At 39.7% G+C, this 20,599-nt stretch overlaps 1 protein-coding gene across 1 annotated transcript in view; it reads left to right on the forward strand.

Annotated features, from left to right (window-relative positions):
• Chchd3 (coiled-coil-helix-coiled-coil-helix domain containing 3) overlaps positions 1 to 20,599 on the forward strand; it is a 263,514-nt gene that overhangs the window by 208,736 nt on the left and 34,179 nt on the right. The window contains exon 6 of the mRNA XM_027391410.2: positions 608 to 678. Within this exon, the coding sequence (XP_027247211.1) occupies positions 608 to 678 (71 nt within the window). The remainder of the gene's footprint in view (positions 1 to 607; positions 679 to 20,599) is intronic.

Consider the following 20,599-nt stretch of genomic DNA (forward strand, 5'->3'; position numbering starts at 1 on the left):
TTATGTTGTTCATGAGTTCATGTCACAGGGCAGCCTATTTTATGCTAAAATTACTAGGTCTACCCTTTTGGTCATACTGATAGTTACAAATGTTGAAGTTGTGTTAGTCAGGTCAAAGTGATAGAACAAACTATCTTTTTGTTCTATCAAAGATTTTTTTTTCTTACCCTCCAAACAGGGTCTGGAACTTACCCAGCACTAACCTGCCCCCTGCCTCCTGAGTGATGAGATAGATTAAAGGCATGTATCACCATGCTTGGCTAAGATCCATAGTGAAACAAAATACTATGCAAAGCATCACTGTGAATGTGCGTGATTTTTTTCCCCCTTTGAGCTTAACAGTCTTGATTTTGCAGTACTAGATAACCAAGTAAGGTAGAGCTAAGACATCCTTCAAAAATGTGTTAGGAGTATCTGAACATCTACCGTGTAATTGTAAATCATTGTCAGTATTGTTATTTAATTTCGTGGCCTTCCAACTTTTTAATACTGTGCCAGAAATCTACTTCTGGAGTGGTTGCAACAAAGTTGCTACTATGTTTTGAAATTGCAAGTCTGCCGAAGAGTTTGTCTTCTTGCATACTGAAAATGTCATCTTTGTCCACAGAGCTCAGAGTTCTACAAAGTCACCACCGAGGAGTATCAGAAAGCTGCTGAAGAGGTGGAATCCAAGTTCAAGTAAGTTCTTCACCCTGTCCCAATCAGTCCTCCGAGATGAGAGCTCATTTGTGTTGCTTTCTGCACAGACCGATGGTACTCCGGCTGGGGTACACTTGGAACTGTTTTTGCGTGGTTGAGATGCAGCCACGTTATCTGCTTTTCTGGAGCAGTTGATGAAAGCTTGTTGATGGCTCAATCCGTTTTATGAACTAAGTGGAAAAATGAAAGAAATAGTAAGAGAATTTTTTATTTGGAATGTTCTTAATTATGATGGTTCTAGTAAATTGTTACCTTAATCAATGGAAACATGGAAAACATTCACTTTTATGTAGTAAAATAATGAGCAGGTCCAAATTTGGTTGTCCTCCTTTCTTGCATTTAAACTATTTTTATCTCTTCACAAGTACCTTGAACACATTTAAATCATAGACTTTTCCTTGCCCTTGATTATGAAGGTGATGTTAAATTGTAACATCTATTAGTTCTTATGATATCTAAATGAATATCCTGTAATTGATGGATTAAAGTGCTCATGACCCACAGCCTTATCCGTTCTCTTTACTGCCAGTTCTCACATTAGGTAAGAGGATATTTTACTGAATATATAAAGGATTCTATTATATAACCCCTGTTAGTAGCACGTGTCTAAATTAGTGAAGAAAAAAATGGTGTTGTGACAGATTTAGTTATAAGATTACATTGCACTCTGACCTCCTTCCTTGTACATGTTTATAAGCATTTAATAAAATGATTAAACCTTAAGGTAGAATTATTAGTTTCTGCTTCAGTGCAGTTTGTATGGTAATGGGTATTTGTGTTACTTAAATGTTGATTAAAATAAGATTTCTTTAAAGGTGGTTTAACATATGTTTAAATAGATGGAAACTTTCTATCTTCCTTAGCTAAAATAAATAAATAAATAAATAAATAAATAAATAAATAAATAAATAAAATAGGGGATAGAAGAGAACTCCAGCAGTGAGTCACTATTGAACCAGTCAGTCAGTATCTCATTTATTTTTTGAAGGCAGAGTTTTGTGTATCCAGACTGGTCTCAAACTTGGTATAATAGCAGCCCTTAAATTCCTCATTCTTTGGTGTCCCTTCATACAAGTGCTGGGATGGTAGGTGTGCACCACTGCATCCAACTGCAAATCTCATTTTTGAAGATCAGAAGACTTTAGATAAAGGGTTAGGGACATACCTTTGGTAAAGCACTTGCCTATTATGAACAAGGCCCTTCATTTTATCTCTGGTACCACATTAAACCAGGTTACCCTAGGATACATAAGATGCTGTCTCTAAGACAAAGAATTCAGGAAAAAAGTTGGATATTGAATAATATTAAAAAGTAGTAGTACTAGATGGGGGCTGGAGAGATGGCTCATCGGTTGAGGGCACTGATGCTTTTCCAGAGGACCCAGATTCAATTCCCAGCACCTACATGGCAGCTCACAGCTGTCTGCAACTCCAGTTCCAGGGGACCTGACACACTCACACAGGCATACACATAGGCAAAACACTCATACACATAAAAATAAATGATTTTAAGAACTTCTGGACTTACACATTTTTTTTATATTGTAGTTGTTTATCTTTGGTCCTGATAGAGTAGCATTTCAAAAACATTTTGTCTGTATACATTTGATAACCTTAGACTTGGGATCCTGGATACTTCTTCATTATATGATAATTGCTATAAAAATAACTAAAATTTAAATTAGAAACTAATGCAAACTAAAATGATCTTTGGAGTCTTCATGAAGAACTTGGCATTCATCTGTGACTTGAGAAAGATATTGAATAGGAAGCTGTCCAGAGGGAAAATGTTCCTATTTTGTTGGTGGGTGACAACTTTAGTGAAGATCAATGGCTTGACTCAAGAGATTAGCACAAGATAGAGCTGCAGAGGTCATAGGTCACCAGCTGCCAGGCTGAACTTGGGTCTTCATTTAGTAAAAAGTCAGTGGGAGGGGTTTGAGCCTACGAGTGCCCTGACTTCAGTACTTTGTAGTAGACGTCTGATGGTGGGTGTGACACATAAGAAACAAGATTCAAAAGGTCCAGGTGGAAATTCTTAGCAGGTAAGAGAAGATTGATACAAAATGGTTAAGATTGGATGTGAATTAATAATTGGCTAATGGATTAAGTCCCAATTCTACAAAATACTGGAGGATGAAGTCCAACCAAAAGTCAGGGTTAGATTTTTCTGAGGCCTCTTTATATGGCCTGCAGATGGCCGCTTGGGACCCTTGCTTTGTGCACATGTTCTAATCTTTTAAAAATATGTAAGGACACTAGATTAGAGCCCATCGTTATTTCTGTCTCTGCTTCCCAAATGTGCTCTAGGAGTAAAGATGTGTCACTGCAACCACCCCTTAAGTATCCCTCTAAAGACTAATGCAGTCACATTGTGATATAGTAGGCATTAGGGTTTTAGCATATAAATTAGGATGTAAGGATGGCATTGTGGAATCCATTCTTTGAATAGAAGAGGCAAAGGAACTTAAAGACATCTGTTCAACCATGTTCACAGCAGCACTGTTTGTAATAGCCAGAAACTGGAAGCAGCCTAGATGCCCCTCAACTGAAGAATGGATAGAGAAAATGTGGTACATTTACACAATGGAGTACTACTCAGCAATAAAAAACAATGGAATCTTGAAATTTGCAGGAAAATGGATGGAACTCAAAGAAACCATTCTGAGCGAGGTAACCCAACCACAAAAAGACAAACATGATATGTACTCACTCATATGTGGATTTTAGACATAGAGTAAGGTATTACCGGCCTACAATCCACACTGCCAGAGAAACTACTAAACAAGGAGGACCCTAAAAGAGACAAACTTTGTACCCTGGAGAAGGGGAAAGGGTCACCATCCCCTGAGGAAATTGAAAACATGGGAAGAGGGGGAGGGAGCTACGAGAATGAAAAGGGAAGAAAAGGAAGGATGCAGAGGTCATGAGGGATCAGAAAGGTTGAGTCAGGTGTAGATTAGAAGAAACGATATATGATAGGATTCTAGTTGGGTGGTGGTAGGGGAGGAAGGGAGGGAGAAGGGAACTGGGATTGTGGTGTAATTCAATCTTGTTTGTAATTCAAATAAAAAAACAAATACTGCTCTTATGAGAAAAAAAAGAACTAAGATTGTGAGTTTAGTGGGTTAGAGAACTGATATGTTGATTCTTCTAGAAGGAAATAAATGTCTGGTTTGAAATGAGAAAAAATCACTCCTGAAGTGCTTCACTGAGCCACCCTGCCATACACTCTGGGCTTGACTACTGGAAAGTGAGAATGAGAGAGCCCATAGAACACATAGAGTATTTCTACAAAAAATGTGGACCTTGTGGTCTCACAAATTACGATACACAGGATTGGGATGATGTAGGTTAATTTTGTTGGAGAGAAATCACTTACATGAGAAACCAAAAACCCAGGGTCTGTACTCCAAGCATACAATCTCAGCTGCCCTCTGAGATCTGACTGGAACCCAGACAGAGCAAGCCTGTCCTTCCTCTCAGACCTAAATCCCACAGTGTCGCAGGTACCTAGTAAGATCTCTCACTTCAGGACCTGGAGGATAAACTCAGTTGTGGACAGAACTCCAATAGCATCATTCTTTTACCATTCTGCCATATTATTATTTATATAATTGGATTGGGATCTGGCCTAAGTGTTGCATAAGGCTTTGCCCTTGCCCCAGACAGGTCAGGATTCATGTCAGTCTCCTTAGGAACTAACCTCTAAACCCTTGGAAGCTCTCCCATGGCAGAAGTTGTCATGTATGGGAGGCTGGAGGCTTCTCAGCTCGGGTGGTATTAGGGTGATAGGACACCATAGACCGAGTCATGAGACCTCTGTCCGCCCATGTGCTAAAGCATGACTGTGCTCCTCTAGTTCTCAGTGTTGGGGGAAGGTGGTCACATCAGTCTGCGTTCGGATCTGTGCAGACTACCTCTGTATCCCTCCTTTGACTAATTGTTTGTTACCATTTCCCAGAGCTGACCTTGGCTTAAGTCACTTCTCTGAGACTTTTTAGTGAATTCTCAATCCTTAGGGCTGTTTGGGAGCCTTCCCATACATTGTGCTTTGTCAGCAGTCAGACCAGCTCTAACGCCAACAAGTGTGCAGGCTTCATTCATACTCTGTGAGGAAGCTTCAGCATTAATGTTTTAGAGAGCATCTTTTACTGTACCTGTGTTGTTTTTTGGCTACTGCCTGCTAGACCCAAGCATCTCAGTGTGTCCTATTTTGGTTTACACTATAAGAGAGGTTTCCCATCTTCAAAGACTAAAAATTGCTTAGAAGAGTCCGGTGTCTCCTTAGAAGATTGACCATCTTTTAATATCACGACCCTCCATCTGTTCCAAAGCAATATGCTATGTTTTATTACATAGCGGCTGTCTTGTCTGGCCCCATTATTGTTATTCTGTCCGCTTCCTGTCTGTACACCTATATAGCACCTGTGAGGTTCTCTTTGAAGCTGTTTGAACACTTGAATCTGAACTCAGCACTCACTTAAGCAACAAACACAAAAGGACCTTTGGCCTTTTAGTTAATTTTATTGGATGGAAGAAGATTGAGTTAGATGCACCTTGGTTGGTTGCAGGGGAAGGATACTTCCTACATTGCCGTTTTCAGGGGAAATTTGTATGCCTAAACTGTAGCTCATGTGAAGTCACCAAAACCAGGAGAGAAAGTGAAAATCACTTGACATTGCGTATGACTGGTAACCTTGATGTCAGCACCTCTTGCCACAACATTCCAGGGCTATTAAAATACTAACTAACTAAAATGCTTCAGTTTGGCACACTAGAGTTTGAGCAGGTTAGAAATAGTGGGGTTTGGTTTTCTGTCTCATCTACGTGACTTTGCTTCCTAGAAGTCATAGTGTCACCTCCCCCGTTGTGTTCCGCATGCTTGTGCAGAGGGCGGGTGGTGTGACTGCAGTGGCACCATTACTGCATCACAAAGAAAAGGGAAGATCAGCTTTCCCAATGAAGATCCCTTCTAAAATCCAGAGTTCTGCTGTAATGAGAGCTGCCTCCCCAATACATTGTGACCATTATCAGCACTGTTCTGGTGAGAATTACAGAACTAAAGACAAATCATACTATTTAATTTTCTTCAGGTACTTTTCTCTATAGTAGCTAAATCAGGGCTCTGCAGGATGGCTCAACAAGTAAAGGCAATTGATGCCAAGCCTCACAACAAGAGTTCAATTCCTAGAACTCTCATAGTGGAAGAAGAGAACTTACTCTTGCACATTTATTGCAGTGGGCGGTTGCTTACTGCCTGCAGTATAGAGCAACTAAAATGCTAGCCTGTGGCCATGTGTTGTAAACATCCTACTACTGAATATAACTGAAAATCGTGTTCTATATTGAGCCTTTTCTACTTTATAGTTAATTAAAGTATTACATTTGCCAATGTTCCATAAAATTAAGAGTGTGGTTCATGGGGTTGAGTACTTGCCTAGTGTGCCTGAAGCCATGGGTTCAGTCCTAAGTACTCTGAAGAACAAAAAGGGTTGTTAGTGTATAGGGCTTAGGGCAAATCTAGCACAAAGTAAATGTTCAATAAATGTTAGATTTTATATTATATTCAAGTTACAAAACTATGTGCCAAAGGAGTACACAAACTCTAGGTGGTATTAAGGCACCCTAACAGAACAACAGAAGAAATAAGGACCCCAAGGGAGTCTGTAGTCTAGCCAGGGTTCCAAGCACACACAAAAGACAGGATAGCTTTCAGAGTTGCGTCTCAACAAAGCAGTGGGTGCCACAGGACCCTGTTTCCTGTCCATGTTAGAGCCACTTCTCTCTATAGATTGGCACTCATGTATCAGCGTATAGAAAACAGAATGCCACCATGTTTGTGCACGCAGACTGTTCTTAAAGCAAAGATTAAGCAAGTATATAAAGTGCACACCAAAGAAAGAAACTATTCAACAGTAAAGACAATGCAAAGCTGTGGATAGCACTTTAGAGCTGGCGACTTCCTTCCCAGGCTATCCTTTAAATAGCAAAGTGACTGATTTCTACCCTCCATAAGAGGTGGGTGTGGAAAGTGACATGGGTTTTGGAAAATATTTTGGAAGGGCTTCATTGGAGGTTGAGCTTCCTAACTTGGTTTCATCTTCTTTCAGTATAAAGGAATGCAATTGTGTAAGGTCACACATGAAGACAGGGTAGTCATAGCCTGTGTGCCAGATTGCAGGAGGAGCTTCACTTTTATCCTTGAGTAAAGTCATCCACCTGACTTAGAGATCTAGACTCCTGGGAAGAAGCTTGGGCTAGCCTCAGAAAGTATTAAAGATGAGCTAACCTGGAAAAATAAAACTGAGGTGGTTTTAGAAAGTCTGGAATCTATGTGGAATGGGTGCAGGTTAAAATGGGCTTTGAGTATTGCTGCCAATGAGTTTCTTCCATGTGAAACTCTAACTTTAAAGTGTCCTTGAGCTTTGGGGATCCACTTTGACAGCACTATTTAGTGGCTTCTTGAGTGTGGGCAAGGCCTTGTGCATCTGGGATCAGCAGCAAGCACTTCTCCTGTTTGCTGTCACAACACATGGATTAGACAATCGTAAGCAACAGTGCTTAAAAGATCCTGCTTAATTGGCTGTAAAATAATTAAATAAGGTTTGACTGGCAAATTTGTAATTCTGTTAGATGCGTAAGTCAATGTGCCCAAATGCCAGTGTGGCTTCAATTTGGAAATATTAGATTAATAGGACTAATTGTACTTTGGGTACAGAGTTTGCTCTGATTAATAGTCTTAAATCTCTCAAGTTTAGCAGGTAAATTTATGTTACTTACTTTTCTACCTAAACTTTTAATTAAAAGTAAGTTCAGTACTTTGGGCTGCTGAGTGGTACCTTGGGTGCATGTCCTGGGTGTTCTGAGATTGAGCTCTGGCAGCTTTTCAGGACTCGGGTGCTTTATTGAATCACTCATCTCATTAGCAGGGCTAACGTTATATGCTACTGTTGTGTAGTGTGTCTGCTGCTGAGAGTTTCTGTGCATACCATCCTTTATACTTACTGATGGCTACCTAAAACCCATGTTAGTGCTGTGTGAATGGACCTAACCTGCCAAATGTACATGAAAAATCTTTTATCTGTGATTCTCATTGATCATTTTGAAATGATCAAATGGTTTATCTCAGTCAGACACTAATTCACATTGATCACATTCGAAATGACCCAGTTGACTTAGTTTCTGCTGAACATAAATTGTATTAAAACATAATTATTTGGGCATACCGCCTGTTCTATTACAGGAGTGATGTTACAGCAGTTACATCATAGCTAGAGTTATTGTGTTATAAAGATGTCTCCTTCATAATGAAAAGTTTACACAAGAAGAAAGAGTGCATATTCCAGGAAAAATGGGACTTTGGGCAAGAATTTGAGCTTTTACTCACTAATTAAATTTTGCATTTGTATGCCCCCCTTTTTGTTTTTTAATTTGCAGGACTGTGAGCAGGAAGTAGAGCAGTGCAGTGGTGACATTTAATTCCCTATGGCCCTTAGAGCCAAGTAACATCTTGATTATTCAGTAAGAAAAACTGAAGAGGCAGAATTGTAGATAAAGTAAATACACCTGTGTCCCCTGCACATAACCTTCTTCCTTACAATTGCCCGTTTAGAAGTTCAGGGTTATCTGTTGGGTTTTGTTTTTTAAACATCAGCTCACCTGTGTTGACCTCTGCAGTATTTCTTGTGTCCTATGGAGGAATGTGAGAAGAATTTTAATTCTGTTAAAGAAAAATGTTTGTGCTTAAGAATATACTTTGGAGTTGGAGAGATGGCTCAGCCACTAAGTGTGCAATGCTCTTTCTTACATAGTACCTAAGTTTAGCTCCCAGCACCCATATCAGATGGCTCAAAAACATCTGTAATTCCAGTTCCACGAAATCCCATGCCTTCTTATGCCCTCCAAAAGCACCTGAACCTGAATGCATGTAGTTATATAAACTCATGTGAGCAGATACACATATGGGAATAAAAAAAATCTTTTCTCAAAAGAATATACTTTTATGTACTGCTCAGAGCAAAGGCACATTGGACTGAACGTGGACTTGGCTATAACACACTCAGTCCCAGCAAGTGACTACTGTGTCTTTGATGTCTTTTAGTTCCCATCAGTGAAATGTAAACTGTCACTGTCACCCTTTTAGGGCCTAAAGCCAAGAGCCTTAAAATGAAGAAAAGAAAGTTGTTGCTGTTCTCCACGGGAAAGATTATTTTAATTTGTTTAACTCTAATGTGACACTGGCTACTTTCAAGTGTGATACTGATGGTGTCATCAGGAATCTGAAGCATAGACCCAGCTCTCAGGCTATACTCTAGGTTGCTCATTTCCCATGAGTATCAAATTAGTTGGAAAGAGAGACAGATTTGAAACATACTAATGTTTGACACTATTTTTTTATGATAAGCAATTATACTTGATGGTGTTTGGCTGTTTGGGGGAGGAGGGAACCTTCAGTATTTTATGCTTCCTGGCCCCAGAATTAGAGGCCTGCTAATCAAGTCTCTGGTTAGATGTTTAAGGATTATTGTTTTGTTTTCCGTTTCTTGAGTTGGATCTCCATTGCTTAATCCGCACACTATTTTTTAAGATAATAGAAGCAAATGCTAAAGTCGTGTCAATTCTTGGGACTTAAGTTTCAGCCTTTGCTGTTTCCCCCACAACTTTCTACTTAACTCATGGTGTCTTGCAGAAAGAGGTAGTAATATAAGAAAGTGGTGTTATTCATTCCCATAAAAGACATTACAAACAGCAGCCATCTTCTGGACACCTGTATCTGTCACAGCCACTGTGGAAACACTCCTGTCTCTTCGGTATAGGCAGGAAGAAGTCACAGTGATGACAAAATCATTGACAGTGCAGCCAAGTTAGCTGTGGCCCAGAGCTCCTGTCAACTGGGCATTTGGGTTTGCTGGTCTCCTCTTTGGAGGTCTCCTTGGAGGTCTCCTCTTTTCCTATGTTCTCATCATGTGCTACATGAAATGAGCAAAGCAGTCAGGCTGCTGTCCTTAGGCCTGTGGCCCTAAGTTTGTGAACTCATGGTTCTTTCCCTTGGAAAGTAATAGATTGTTCTGTTTTCCCCTACAGGAACATTAGCATTGAACTTTCTTCCTCAATCAATACAATCCATTAAGAATCTAGCGTTCCTTACATGTTATATGAAATATTAATTGTGCCCTGTTAGATAAATGAAGATTCTGCCAAAGTGATAGCTTGTTTCTTCCCAGGTATCATAGTTTGTTAAGGAAAAATGTGTTGAATTTGAGGGAATTTGTTTATTGATCCTGGTTGACTTGGGTAATTAACTATATGACTCATAGTTTTCAAAAGTAATTTCTAAGTTCTTCCTCTTGATACTGGCTAGAGTTCACTTAGTTTGTAAAGGCACCAGGTAAAAATAATTTCTTTAATTTTTCTTTTGATGCTTTCAAAGATAAAGAAACTTAATTTTGCTTTCTGAGTGCCATTCAAAGAGCACTGGAGCTTGCAGGAGGGCCAATTATAGTTAATTATTGTCTGACCGACCTGCCACATTAGAAGATGTCCAAGAACACTTCTGGAAGGCAGATTTTAAATCCTGCCACTATGTCAAATTTGCAGTTAACCATCTTAAAATGTTTTGTGATTAAAAAGTGTTATCAAAGAAATGGTCTGCCCATAAAATTGGGATGTCTTGAGATGTCTAGGATGCTGAACAGGTAGCTTTATTATGTGGTTTGTCTATGCCTTATCATTGCAGATTTTGAGAAATACATTTCTTCCCTGCAAGTTAAGTTGTAGGTGTAACTGCTGTCCCCTTGCTATGCATGAGCAAAAACCATGACAGAAACTGAAACCCAAACTTTCTGGATGCTTGTTCATAGGCAGGTATTCTTGTCCATTTGAATATGTAATAACCAAACTTACCTACCTGAATTCCATCTGTCAAGGATTTTTGGCTCTTTTGATTTTTCATAGCATGTAAGCAAAATATAAAAATTGATAAACTAGATCCAAATTTAAGAGTTCTTGTCTTAAGAAAATTTCTTTAAATGGCCTAAAGATTTGATCAGCCACTTCAAAGAAAGATGTAAAAAAAGGCCACTTAACACATGAAAAGGACTTGGCTATCATTAGTTGCTAGGGAAATGCAGATTAGAACTTTTCTGAATGGTGAAAATCAAGGGCTGACAGTACTGCATTGTCCATGGCTGTTATCGAAACCAGAGTTTTTAGCACTTTGCTGGTGGGGTGTGAAATGGCACAACTACTTGGAAAAAAAAAAAAAAATGGAGGTTTCTTTTCAGTTTAAATGTTCACTTAGTCTGTAATCCAGTTCCTGGAGGAGTACAATCGCAAGTACAGACATCATCAGCTGTTACTAGCTACTCAGTTAGGATAGGAGTTTGTGAGCTCCTCCAGGCTGAAATACAGGCAGCCATAGCTGCTGTGAGTTTCTGAGTGTAGCAGTCCTGTCATAGCCCCAAGACATTGTTTTGCTTTGGTCCTCCTGGACTGCTGGCTCTTACAATTTTTTAATCCCTCTTCTGCAGTAGTCTCTGAGCCTTGAAGCAGTGGGTGGAAGGAGTGTAGATATCTCCCATGTTTTGCACTTTAATCACTTGTGAGTTCTGTGTTTCCTTCCATATATTGCATGCAAAAAAAAGAAAACTTCTCTAATGTGGTGTAAGAACAGCATTTTATGGTCATAGAAATAAGAAATTTAGAGAGCAATTTGATACTGTGCCCATTTAGCAAAACAATAGTAGTAAATTCAACCCTGGGGCTTGTGTGCCCCACCCCCACCCCCTTGAATTCTTAGCAAATTTGCAGTCCCAAGCATGATTTGGTTCCTGTGGAGCGTGCCTTAAACCCAGTCAGAAAGTGATTGGTTATCCCCCTAACATTCATGCTGCTATTAAACCCATGGGCATGTCTTGTCACACTGATCATTGTTATAGTTCACAGGCCACAAAGGTGGGTAAGAATGACTTTATTCCTACATAGTCCCTTCTGGTACTATGAAAACTAGCCAGCAAGGAGGAAGCTTCCTTGTCATTTAATTTCTCCATATTCTGTGAGCAGAGTTTATGGTGTCTTCAGCAATACAGTCTTACCATCAAGTCTGATAGGCAACCAAGAGGCTGTTTTGGTTTAGGGGTTCTCTGGGACACTCTGACCATATCAGGCACTAGGCTTTTTATTTGACAAACTGTTGTTTCTGGGAAGAGCATTATCCCTTGTTTAGGGTAACTAATTAAATTCCTTTTTGAGAATGTATTTATGAATTTTATAAAATTGTAGATTTCCATCTGGCTTTTTCAGACATCCTTAGTATTAGTTATCCTTCCCTACATCTTCTTCTGCTCTACTATTCCATCCCTCTACCCACCTAAACTTCCCTCCCATTATTCCCTTTCCTCACTTCATAACGGGTCTTCTACCGTCCTCTCTCCCCCCACCAACAGTCCCTTTCTAATTTTCTGGATTCTAGAGGTACTCCAAATTAAAGTACATAAATCTAAAGATTTGGTATGTGATGCCTATCTCTCTGGGTCTGAATTACCTCATTCGATATGTTTTCAGTTTTACCAACTTAACTGCAAATTTCATGTTTCTTTACAGTTGTATAAAATCCATTGTGTGAATGCATCCCCTTTTCAATGTCTGTTCATCAGGAGATAGACATTAAGCCGGGCGGTGGTGGCGCATGCCTTTATCCCAGCACTAAGGAGGCAGAGGCAGGCAGATCTATGTGAGTTCGAGAGCAGCCTAGTTTAAAAGAGCTAGTTCCAGGACAGCCTCCAAAGCCACAGAAAAACCCTGTCTCGGAAAACCAAAAAAAAAAAGAAAGAACGAAAGAAAGAAAGAAAGAAAGAAAAAAAGAAAATAAAAGAAAAAAGGAGATAGACATTAGGCTCTTTCCTTGTCCTAGCTATTGTGTTAAAGAAGCTATAAGCCTGGCGTGAGCTTGTGTCTCTGTGTCTCTGTAGTAGCAAATAGAGTCCTTTGGGTATATGCCCAGAAGTGGATAGTTGGATTGTATATCAGATCTATTTCTAGTTTTTTGAGGAACCTGTGATGGGGGAAGTACTTCTGTGTATATTTTTCTCTTATTGGTTAATGATTGGCTTATTGTCCAGGCAGAAAATGACATAGCTGGACAGAATCAGAATATAAGCAGGGACAAACAGGAAATTGCTCTCTTCTCTGTGGGAATGCTGAGCAGATGCATGTAGACTCCAGTGGAGTAAGAGGCCCGGACCTTTCTCCAGTAAGAGAAGACCACATGGAAATACATGGATTATTAGAAAGTGGTTGAATAGTTAAGACTCAGCTAGCTGATAAGAAATCTTAGCCAGTGGCCAACAGCTTTATAACTAATAAAGCATCTGTGTGTTTTGGGGGGATAGAGAAGGGCAGTGGGACCTAGCCGGGCCAGAGAAAACTGCAGGTAACAAACCTGATTGCTACAGTTTTCATTCTCATCAACAGTGCAGGAGGGTTTCCTGCTCTCCACATCCTCACCAGCATTTGTTGTCTTTATCATAGCCATTCTGATTGGGGTAAGGTGAAATCTGAAAGTTGTTTTAGTTTGCATTTCCCTGGTGGCTAAGGACGATGAGCACTATTTGTATTTCTTCTTCTAAGAACTAGCTTGGTTTCATAGCCCACTTTTAAGTTGGTTGTTTTCTTGATGTTTTGCTTTTCAATTCTTTGTGAGTTCTAGACACTGGTTCTCTAAGAGATGTAAAACTGGTAAGGACTTTTCCCTGTTCTGTAGACTGCCTTGTCAGTCATAGGTTTTCTTGACAGTGCAGAAGCTTTATAATTCATGAGTTGCTGATTGTTTCTTTATTTCCTGGGGAAAACAGAGTTCTGTTCAGAAAGTCCTTACCACAAGTGTACATCCTATTTTTTCTTTTAGAAGCTTCAGAGTTTTAGGTCTAATAGTGGATGCTTGATCATTTGGAATTGATTTGTGTGCAGAGAAGGGGATGGTGTGGGGAGGAGAGAGATCTTCATTCTTCTACATGCAAATATCCAACTTTCTCTTTGTTAAAGATTCTGTCTTTTCTCCAATAGGTATTTTTAGCATGTCAAAAGCCATGTAGTTGTTGTGTGTACAAATATCTAGGTCCTCAGTTCCACTTGATTGGTGTTTGTGTGTGTGTGTGTGTGTGTGTGTGTGTGTGTGTGTGTCTGTGTGTGTGTGTGTGTGTGTGTGTACCAGTACAGCCATGGTCCTATAGTGTAACTTGATACCAGGTATAGTAATACTTCCGACAGTCTTTTGTTGTTCAGAATTGTTTGAGCTATCTGGTGTCTTTTGTGCTTTTGTATGGATTTTATGTTTGTGGTTGTAGGTTTTTTTTTTTTTATTTCTGTGAAGAACTGCATTGTAATTTTGATGAGGATTGCCTTGAATCTTCAGATTATCAATGAAAGTTAGATGGCCATTTCTGTGATATTAATCCTACCAATGGGAGGTCTTTTTATTTTCTGATGTCATGCTTGCTTTTTTTCAGTGTTTTAGTTTTTGTTGTATAAGTCTTTCACTTGTTTCGGTATATTGAAAGGCATGCTTTTGTTGTTTTGTTTAGGCTATTCTGAATAGGATTGTTTCTCTGATTTCTCTCCCTGTCTTTGGTCTCTAGGAAGGCTACTGATTTGGGTATGTTGGTTTTTGTCATCTGCCACTTTGTTTGAAGTATCTATCAGCTCTAGGATTTTGTGGGGGAGTCTTTGAGCATCTTCTGTCTAGAACCGTGTCACCTTCAAATAGGGACACTGACTCCTTCCTCTTAATAAGGGGTTTTGAAAGTAGTATTTGTAAATACAGCATTCATATTGTGAGTAGCACTGACACATTTTAATATAATAATTTCAGGCAGCAGTTTGTTCATTTTCCTTATTGAGTCTTGGCAGAATGCTTGAAAACTTGTAAAAGCTTGCATCTTGGCCCTTCCCTACATGTTGACAGAAAAGCCCACATGCTTCCATGTTAAAGTACCGCCAAGCATCCCCAGCCATCCCAACTTGCTCACATGGCTGCCTTAAGTTGCTTTATGTGCATTCTTTTTCATTGGTCTGCAGTTCGACTCCCTCAGTCCTGTGAGAGTGCCCTGGCACTGGCAATCAGCTGCATGCCCTGGAAACTGATAGATGTGCTCATTAAGGCGAGTTCTTGCTCTTGGCTCTGATTCACAAGTCACCTCAGCTAGTGTTTCTGGATGAAGTTAGCAAAGAATTCCAAGTGGTGATGCATCTGGCTTTATTCTCTTTTTCAAGAACTAAAACTCCTTTTTTTTTTTTTTTTCTCCATGTTCAACATGCATTGTAGGGATCTTACAAGCACAAAGAAGTCAGCTATTTGTTAATTACAGTATTTACACAAGAAAGACTGGGGGCTGCTGTTGTGTGTTAGGAATTTTTTGCTCATTTTGTTCTCTTATGTTGCTGTAACTACACAAATACTTATTTGTGAGGCGGATCTATGCATGGAGACTCAGAAGACCACCAGCCTGCCATTAGCATGGATCTCAGCAAAGCTGCTGGGTGAGAGATGCATGCAGCAAGGTTTATGGCTAGGATTTTAAAGTTAGCCTACACCTGTTCTCTGCTTTCAGGATGAAAAATGAATTGCCAATTACTGTCGACATGTTCAGACACAACACTTCATATGGTAGAAGGCTGCTCAGCCTGCTTTCTGCTGGGCCCCCAACTAGGAACCCATCGGGTCTGGAAGAGGGGTGTGTTGGCAAGGAGGAGAAGGGGAAAGAGCTAGCTCTCTGATCTCATCCCATTTTCCTTGCTTGTGCAAGCTGTGGGCAGGAGGTCAGTGCCTCGCACCTTTGCTTGCCCAGCAGAGCTCTTGAACAAGATGAAGCGATGAAAGCCGGGTGCCAGCGCACAGTCACAGTCTCATTACTCTGCAAGCTGCACGCCCAGCTGCTGCTGTCTTCTGCATTAGGCCTTGCTGATTCTTATTCATAACACCTCCATTACAGCTCGTTTGCTGCTGCTCAGCATTCACAGTTCTTTTCTTTGTAGGAAGGGTGTTTCTCCAATACAAAAGATGCTAAAGTAAAGAGAATTTGACATAGTGGGTGTTCAGTATGTCCTTCAAGTATCCTGGTTAGTTCATAAAAAGCAGGAACCAAATGTTCTGTTGCTACTTCAATGGTTGGAGATTTGGATTTGATAGTGGGGGTTGCTGGTTTGGGGTATTTTTGAGATACTGGATTTTTGCCAGAAGACCAATCTGATCTGTGCTGTGTCTTGGGAGTTCTTTTCTGTTAGTGAATTCTGACACCTGTCCCCAAATGAACATTTGTTCATTTCCTTCTGCCAGTGAAGAAACATCTCTTGGTTAAGGTATTCATATGACAGCTTTGTTTGGGGGAGGCAATCCTCACCCAGAGTCCCTTGGAGGTGCTAATTATGTTTGCTCTAAAAGTCCCTAAGTTGTTGGAGTCTCCAACCCCCAAAGGTCTTACACTACTCTACCTTATACATGCCAGATGGTTTTATATATTGGGAATATAGAAAGTGACCAATAAGTTCTAATGTCAGCATGAAGATGCATGCAAAACGCTATACAGGAGAAGGGTTGTCTGTGGAACTGCCTGGCATAAGCTGTTTCTTCTCACCTTGAGATGTTCTAAAGCAGAGTAGGGGAATGGCTTTCTTTCCGTGAGGAAGTCAAATGCCAGAGATACTGGAGATCAGATGGCACCAAGCACTGTAAAGCAACACTGGATTTAGAATTAAAGTAGTTTAAATTTGTACTTTGAGAGGGAAAGTTGATAGAATCTGCAAATATAACCAAAATTTCTACATACGGAGGAGTATTTTTATCTGTCACCTATTCCTGGTATTCCGTCATTCATTGCATAAGAATTATGTGTTTTGTATTGCTCATTGTTGCTAGAGTCTTCTATCACATATGTTGGGCATGCATTTGTTACAGTTATTCCAATCACCATCCCATTTAGGCCAAACCTTCCCTGCTACAATGTCATTCACTGCCAATACAGCCACAGCCACAGCCAAAGCCACAAACCACAAAAATTCAGAGAGTCAACATTTGCCTATATTATGCCTGGGGCCATATGAATAGATGCCCCTCTTAATGCTGGAGCTTTGATCCAATTAGTGTGTTCAAAGGGACTCTTTCCTCAACTGAAGATACAGATACAACTATATTACTATAAAGCCATTGTAATTTATTATATCATTAATAAATATTGTATTTCCTATATTAATACCCAATCAAAAAAGCACATATTCTGTCATATTAGCTAAGTTTAAGACCTTTAGTGAGTATAATAGGATATACTTTTGATTGAAAATCTGGGAAAAAGACTTCAAGAAAAATTTTGGTTCATGACATGCTATCTGGGGAAATCAGGTCTTTGGAAAAGAAGAAACCTAGCTTATTATCCTGTTGAAATTGTATATATTGACCTTTTTATGTGCCCAGCTACCATGTCTCTGAATGGTACACTTAAGAATTCATGAACCAAATTCTACATGCCATAAGGAAAATATGTTGGGGGCAAATTCATAGTGCATATTCAGATCTGATTCATCTGGATAACCAGTCTTTTATTTATGGGTATAACTTTGAACACAACCAAATGTATTAAATGAGATCACATTGTAAACAAATTTCTATTGCTATTCTACTTGAAAATACTACTTTTTTTTTTTTAATGGAAACATTAAATTGAGTACACACACTGGAAGAGGGTAAATAGGTAGGATAGGTAGCAAATCGACTGCAGGTCAAGTCAGTAGGTCATAGAGAGTTAGGAGGTGGGATTCTTTCTATGTCCTGATGATGAAGTTTTTCTTCTTGTAGCTCTTTGTAATTTGTGCCAGGTGGTGGAGGGTAGTCCACATCAACTGGTGTATATTTCTAGGACGTTAGCATGAGCCAGTCCTGGTCTGAGGCTAGGGTCATGGGTGTTGGGCTGTAGCTCTGATACTGTTCCATTCTGTCTCTGCCTCCATCATGATTTCTAGGGCATTCTGTAGGGAGGCAGACCAACCCAGAATATATCAGTAGCCCTCAAGAATGGTGGGTAAACGCAGTTGCCACAAAAGCTCCAGACCTGAATTTGATCCCCAGGTTGCACACATAGTGGACGAAGTGCAAAGATTCATTACATGCAAGTTGTCCTCTGACCTCCTCACTAGCACCATGACATTGTGGGTGAACAAACAAGCCATGAACAAAACCATGGAGAATTGGGGCTGGAGAGGTGAATCCAATGTTAACAGCATTTGCTGCTCTTGCAGAAGACTCAGTTCTCAGTGCCCACAGTTCTTGTACTCATTCATAACTTTAGTAACAAGGCATCTGACACCTTCTTCTGACCTCTACAGGTACCATGTGCACACTTGGTACACATACATGCAGGCGAGCTAAACAAACACACAGCCCAAACTAGAAAGACAGTTAGTTCAACCTCACTGCTTTCGCAGTGAGCAGAGACTAGGTCCATCCTGGAAAACTGGTTGGCCTTATTTGAGAGGGCAAGGAAGGGAGAAGAGAGTAGGGAAAAGAAGTTAGGGGTAATACTAGTATTTAAGTATTTTGTCTACTGGTTAAATGTTATGATTAGCTCTTACCTTTTGGTTTTCTTCTTGGAACTTAGTCCAGGAAGTGAAAGGGTTAAATTAGCCATTACTCTCTGATTATTTAAGTTAATGGGTTTTGTTGTTGTTTTGTTTAAACTTCTCTCCTCTTTATCAAGTCACCCCTTAAAAGTATGTAAAATTGTACTGTGATATTAATGCTTCCACGTTTATCTTTATGAATGAAAGTGTTAATTGGCATAGGTACTATTTTAATTTTATTTAAAAATAAATAAATTTTATTTTATTTAAAAATATTAGAGTGTTTTAATTTATATTTATTATTACAAGTATTAAAAATAAAAAGCCCCACAGGTCAATATATAAATCCAACTAGTCCTTTTAAATAGTGCCATATAGTGTTCCATGGCATTAGTCTGTTGTCATCATGAAGCACCTTTTCCTATGTGGTACTTAAGACGTTTGATTCCCCACCCCCACTCCACACCCTAAAAAGGCTACTTTGAAGCAAACTTCTGTGCAAACCCTCAAAAACTGGTGTGTACTTGTATTTTTGTTACATGGGTGGGTACTTCTAACTGGGTGACATTAGGCTACTTTACCTTTTTTTCTTCTTTTTACTGTCATCAGAAATGTCTGTGATACCTTATGGCAATGTCATAAAGTTTAATGGGATGATGTAGTAAAATCCCAGGCAGTAGAATTTGCGCTATACCAGGTCACTCTCTTTGGGGATCTAATAGAGTGATGCTATTAGGCCCAAAGTTATTAACCTTATAGATTTGATCACAGCATTACTCTATTACATTATTCCCCTAAAAGAGCTTGTTTTTTAGGGGAAAATCCCTGGTTTGTGAAACTTAGACTTTTTGATTTCTGTGTGGTAAAGCACTGCGTATTGGCACATACTTTGCAAGTTTTGCTTTGGGTTTGTAATTCAGTAGCGGTGAACTGAAAAGATTAGTTGAAGAATTTTTTCCATTAATTCTGGGGGAAACTGCAGAGCAAAGAAATTGTCCTTTGGGCAGAAATGTCAATCCATGCTTCTTTTGGAGCATTTGGAAACTAAAGCACCAAAAGCCGATTTAATAGGAGAATTGAAAAGCAAAATGTATACCCATCTTCACCTTTTCTGACTGACGAGAAGACAAATGAAAACTACATTCTCAGAACTTGATGATGCAGAGAAAATAAGATTGTTGCTCCAGAGAGTGCATTAGGCTGGGGTCTTTAAAAGATTTGAGTGCTGAGCTCTTGAGACAGCCTGATCCATTTGCGTTAATGATATATCTTTTTGTACTTTGTGCCATGAAATTCCCCTTTTATATGACAAAGTTTGTGGGGAAAAAAGACTTAAGAGTGGGGACTAGTTAATAGTATACAGGCTTTACCATACCCGATTCATAGAAAGGAAACTTGTTTGCATTAGCTCACAGTTCTTGGTCTTCTTGATTTTTTTTTTCTACATTGTCTTGGTTAGGGTTTCTGTTGCTGAGCAGAGAGCCACCATGACCACAGCAACTCTTATATAAAGGAAAACATTTAATTGGAATGGCTTACAGTTCAGAGGTCTAATCCATTATCATCACGGTGGAACATGGTGGCATGTAGGCAGACATGGTGCTGGAGGAAAGAGCTCAGGGTTCTATATCTTGACCCACAGGCAATAGGAAGTGCACTATGTTTACACTGGCCATTGTTTGGCATTGGAGATTTCAAAGCCCATGCCCACAGTAACATACTTCCCCCAACAAGGCCATACTGTCTCCAACAAGCCATACCTCCTAATTGTGCTACTCCCTATGAGTTTATGGGGGCCAGTTACACTCAAAGTACCACATTCCATTCCCTGGCCCCCATAAGCTTATAACAATATTGTAATTCAGAATGCATTTAGTCCAACTACAAAAGTCCCCACAGTCTGTCATAGTCTCAACAGTGTTTTAAAGGCCAATGTTCAAAGTCTCTTCTAGGTTCATGCAGTCTCTTAACCATAATCACCTATAAAATCAAAAACAGATTACAAGCTTCCAACCAACAGTGGCACAGAATATACATCACTATTCCAAAATGTAGAGAAGGGAGCATAGTGAGGAAGTACTGTACCAAAGCAAGACCAAAAACCAGCTGGGCAAACTCCAAATTCTTCATCTCCATGTCTGATGTCAAAGCACTCTTCAAATCTCCAACTCTGTTCAGCTTTGTTGACTGCAACACACTTCTTTCTCTTGAGCTGGTTCCACTCCCTGTTAGCAGCTTTCCTGGCCAAGTATCCCATGGCCCGAGCATCTCCAACATCTTGGGGTCTCCAAGG

Source organism: Cricetulus griseus (genome assembly GCF_003668045.3).
Source record: "Cricetulus griseus strain 17A/GY chromosome 1 unlocalized genomic scaffold, alternate assembly CriGri-PICRH-1.0 chr1_0, whole genome shotgun sequence".
Taxonomy (NCBI): domain Eukaryota; kingdom Metazoa; phylum Chordata; class Mammalia; order Rodentia; family Cricetidae; genus Cricetulus; species Cricetulus griseus.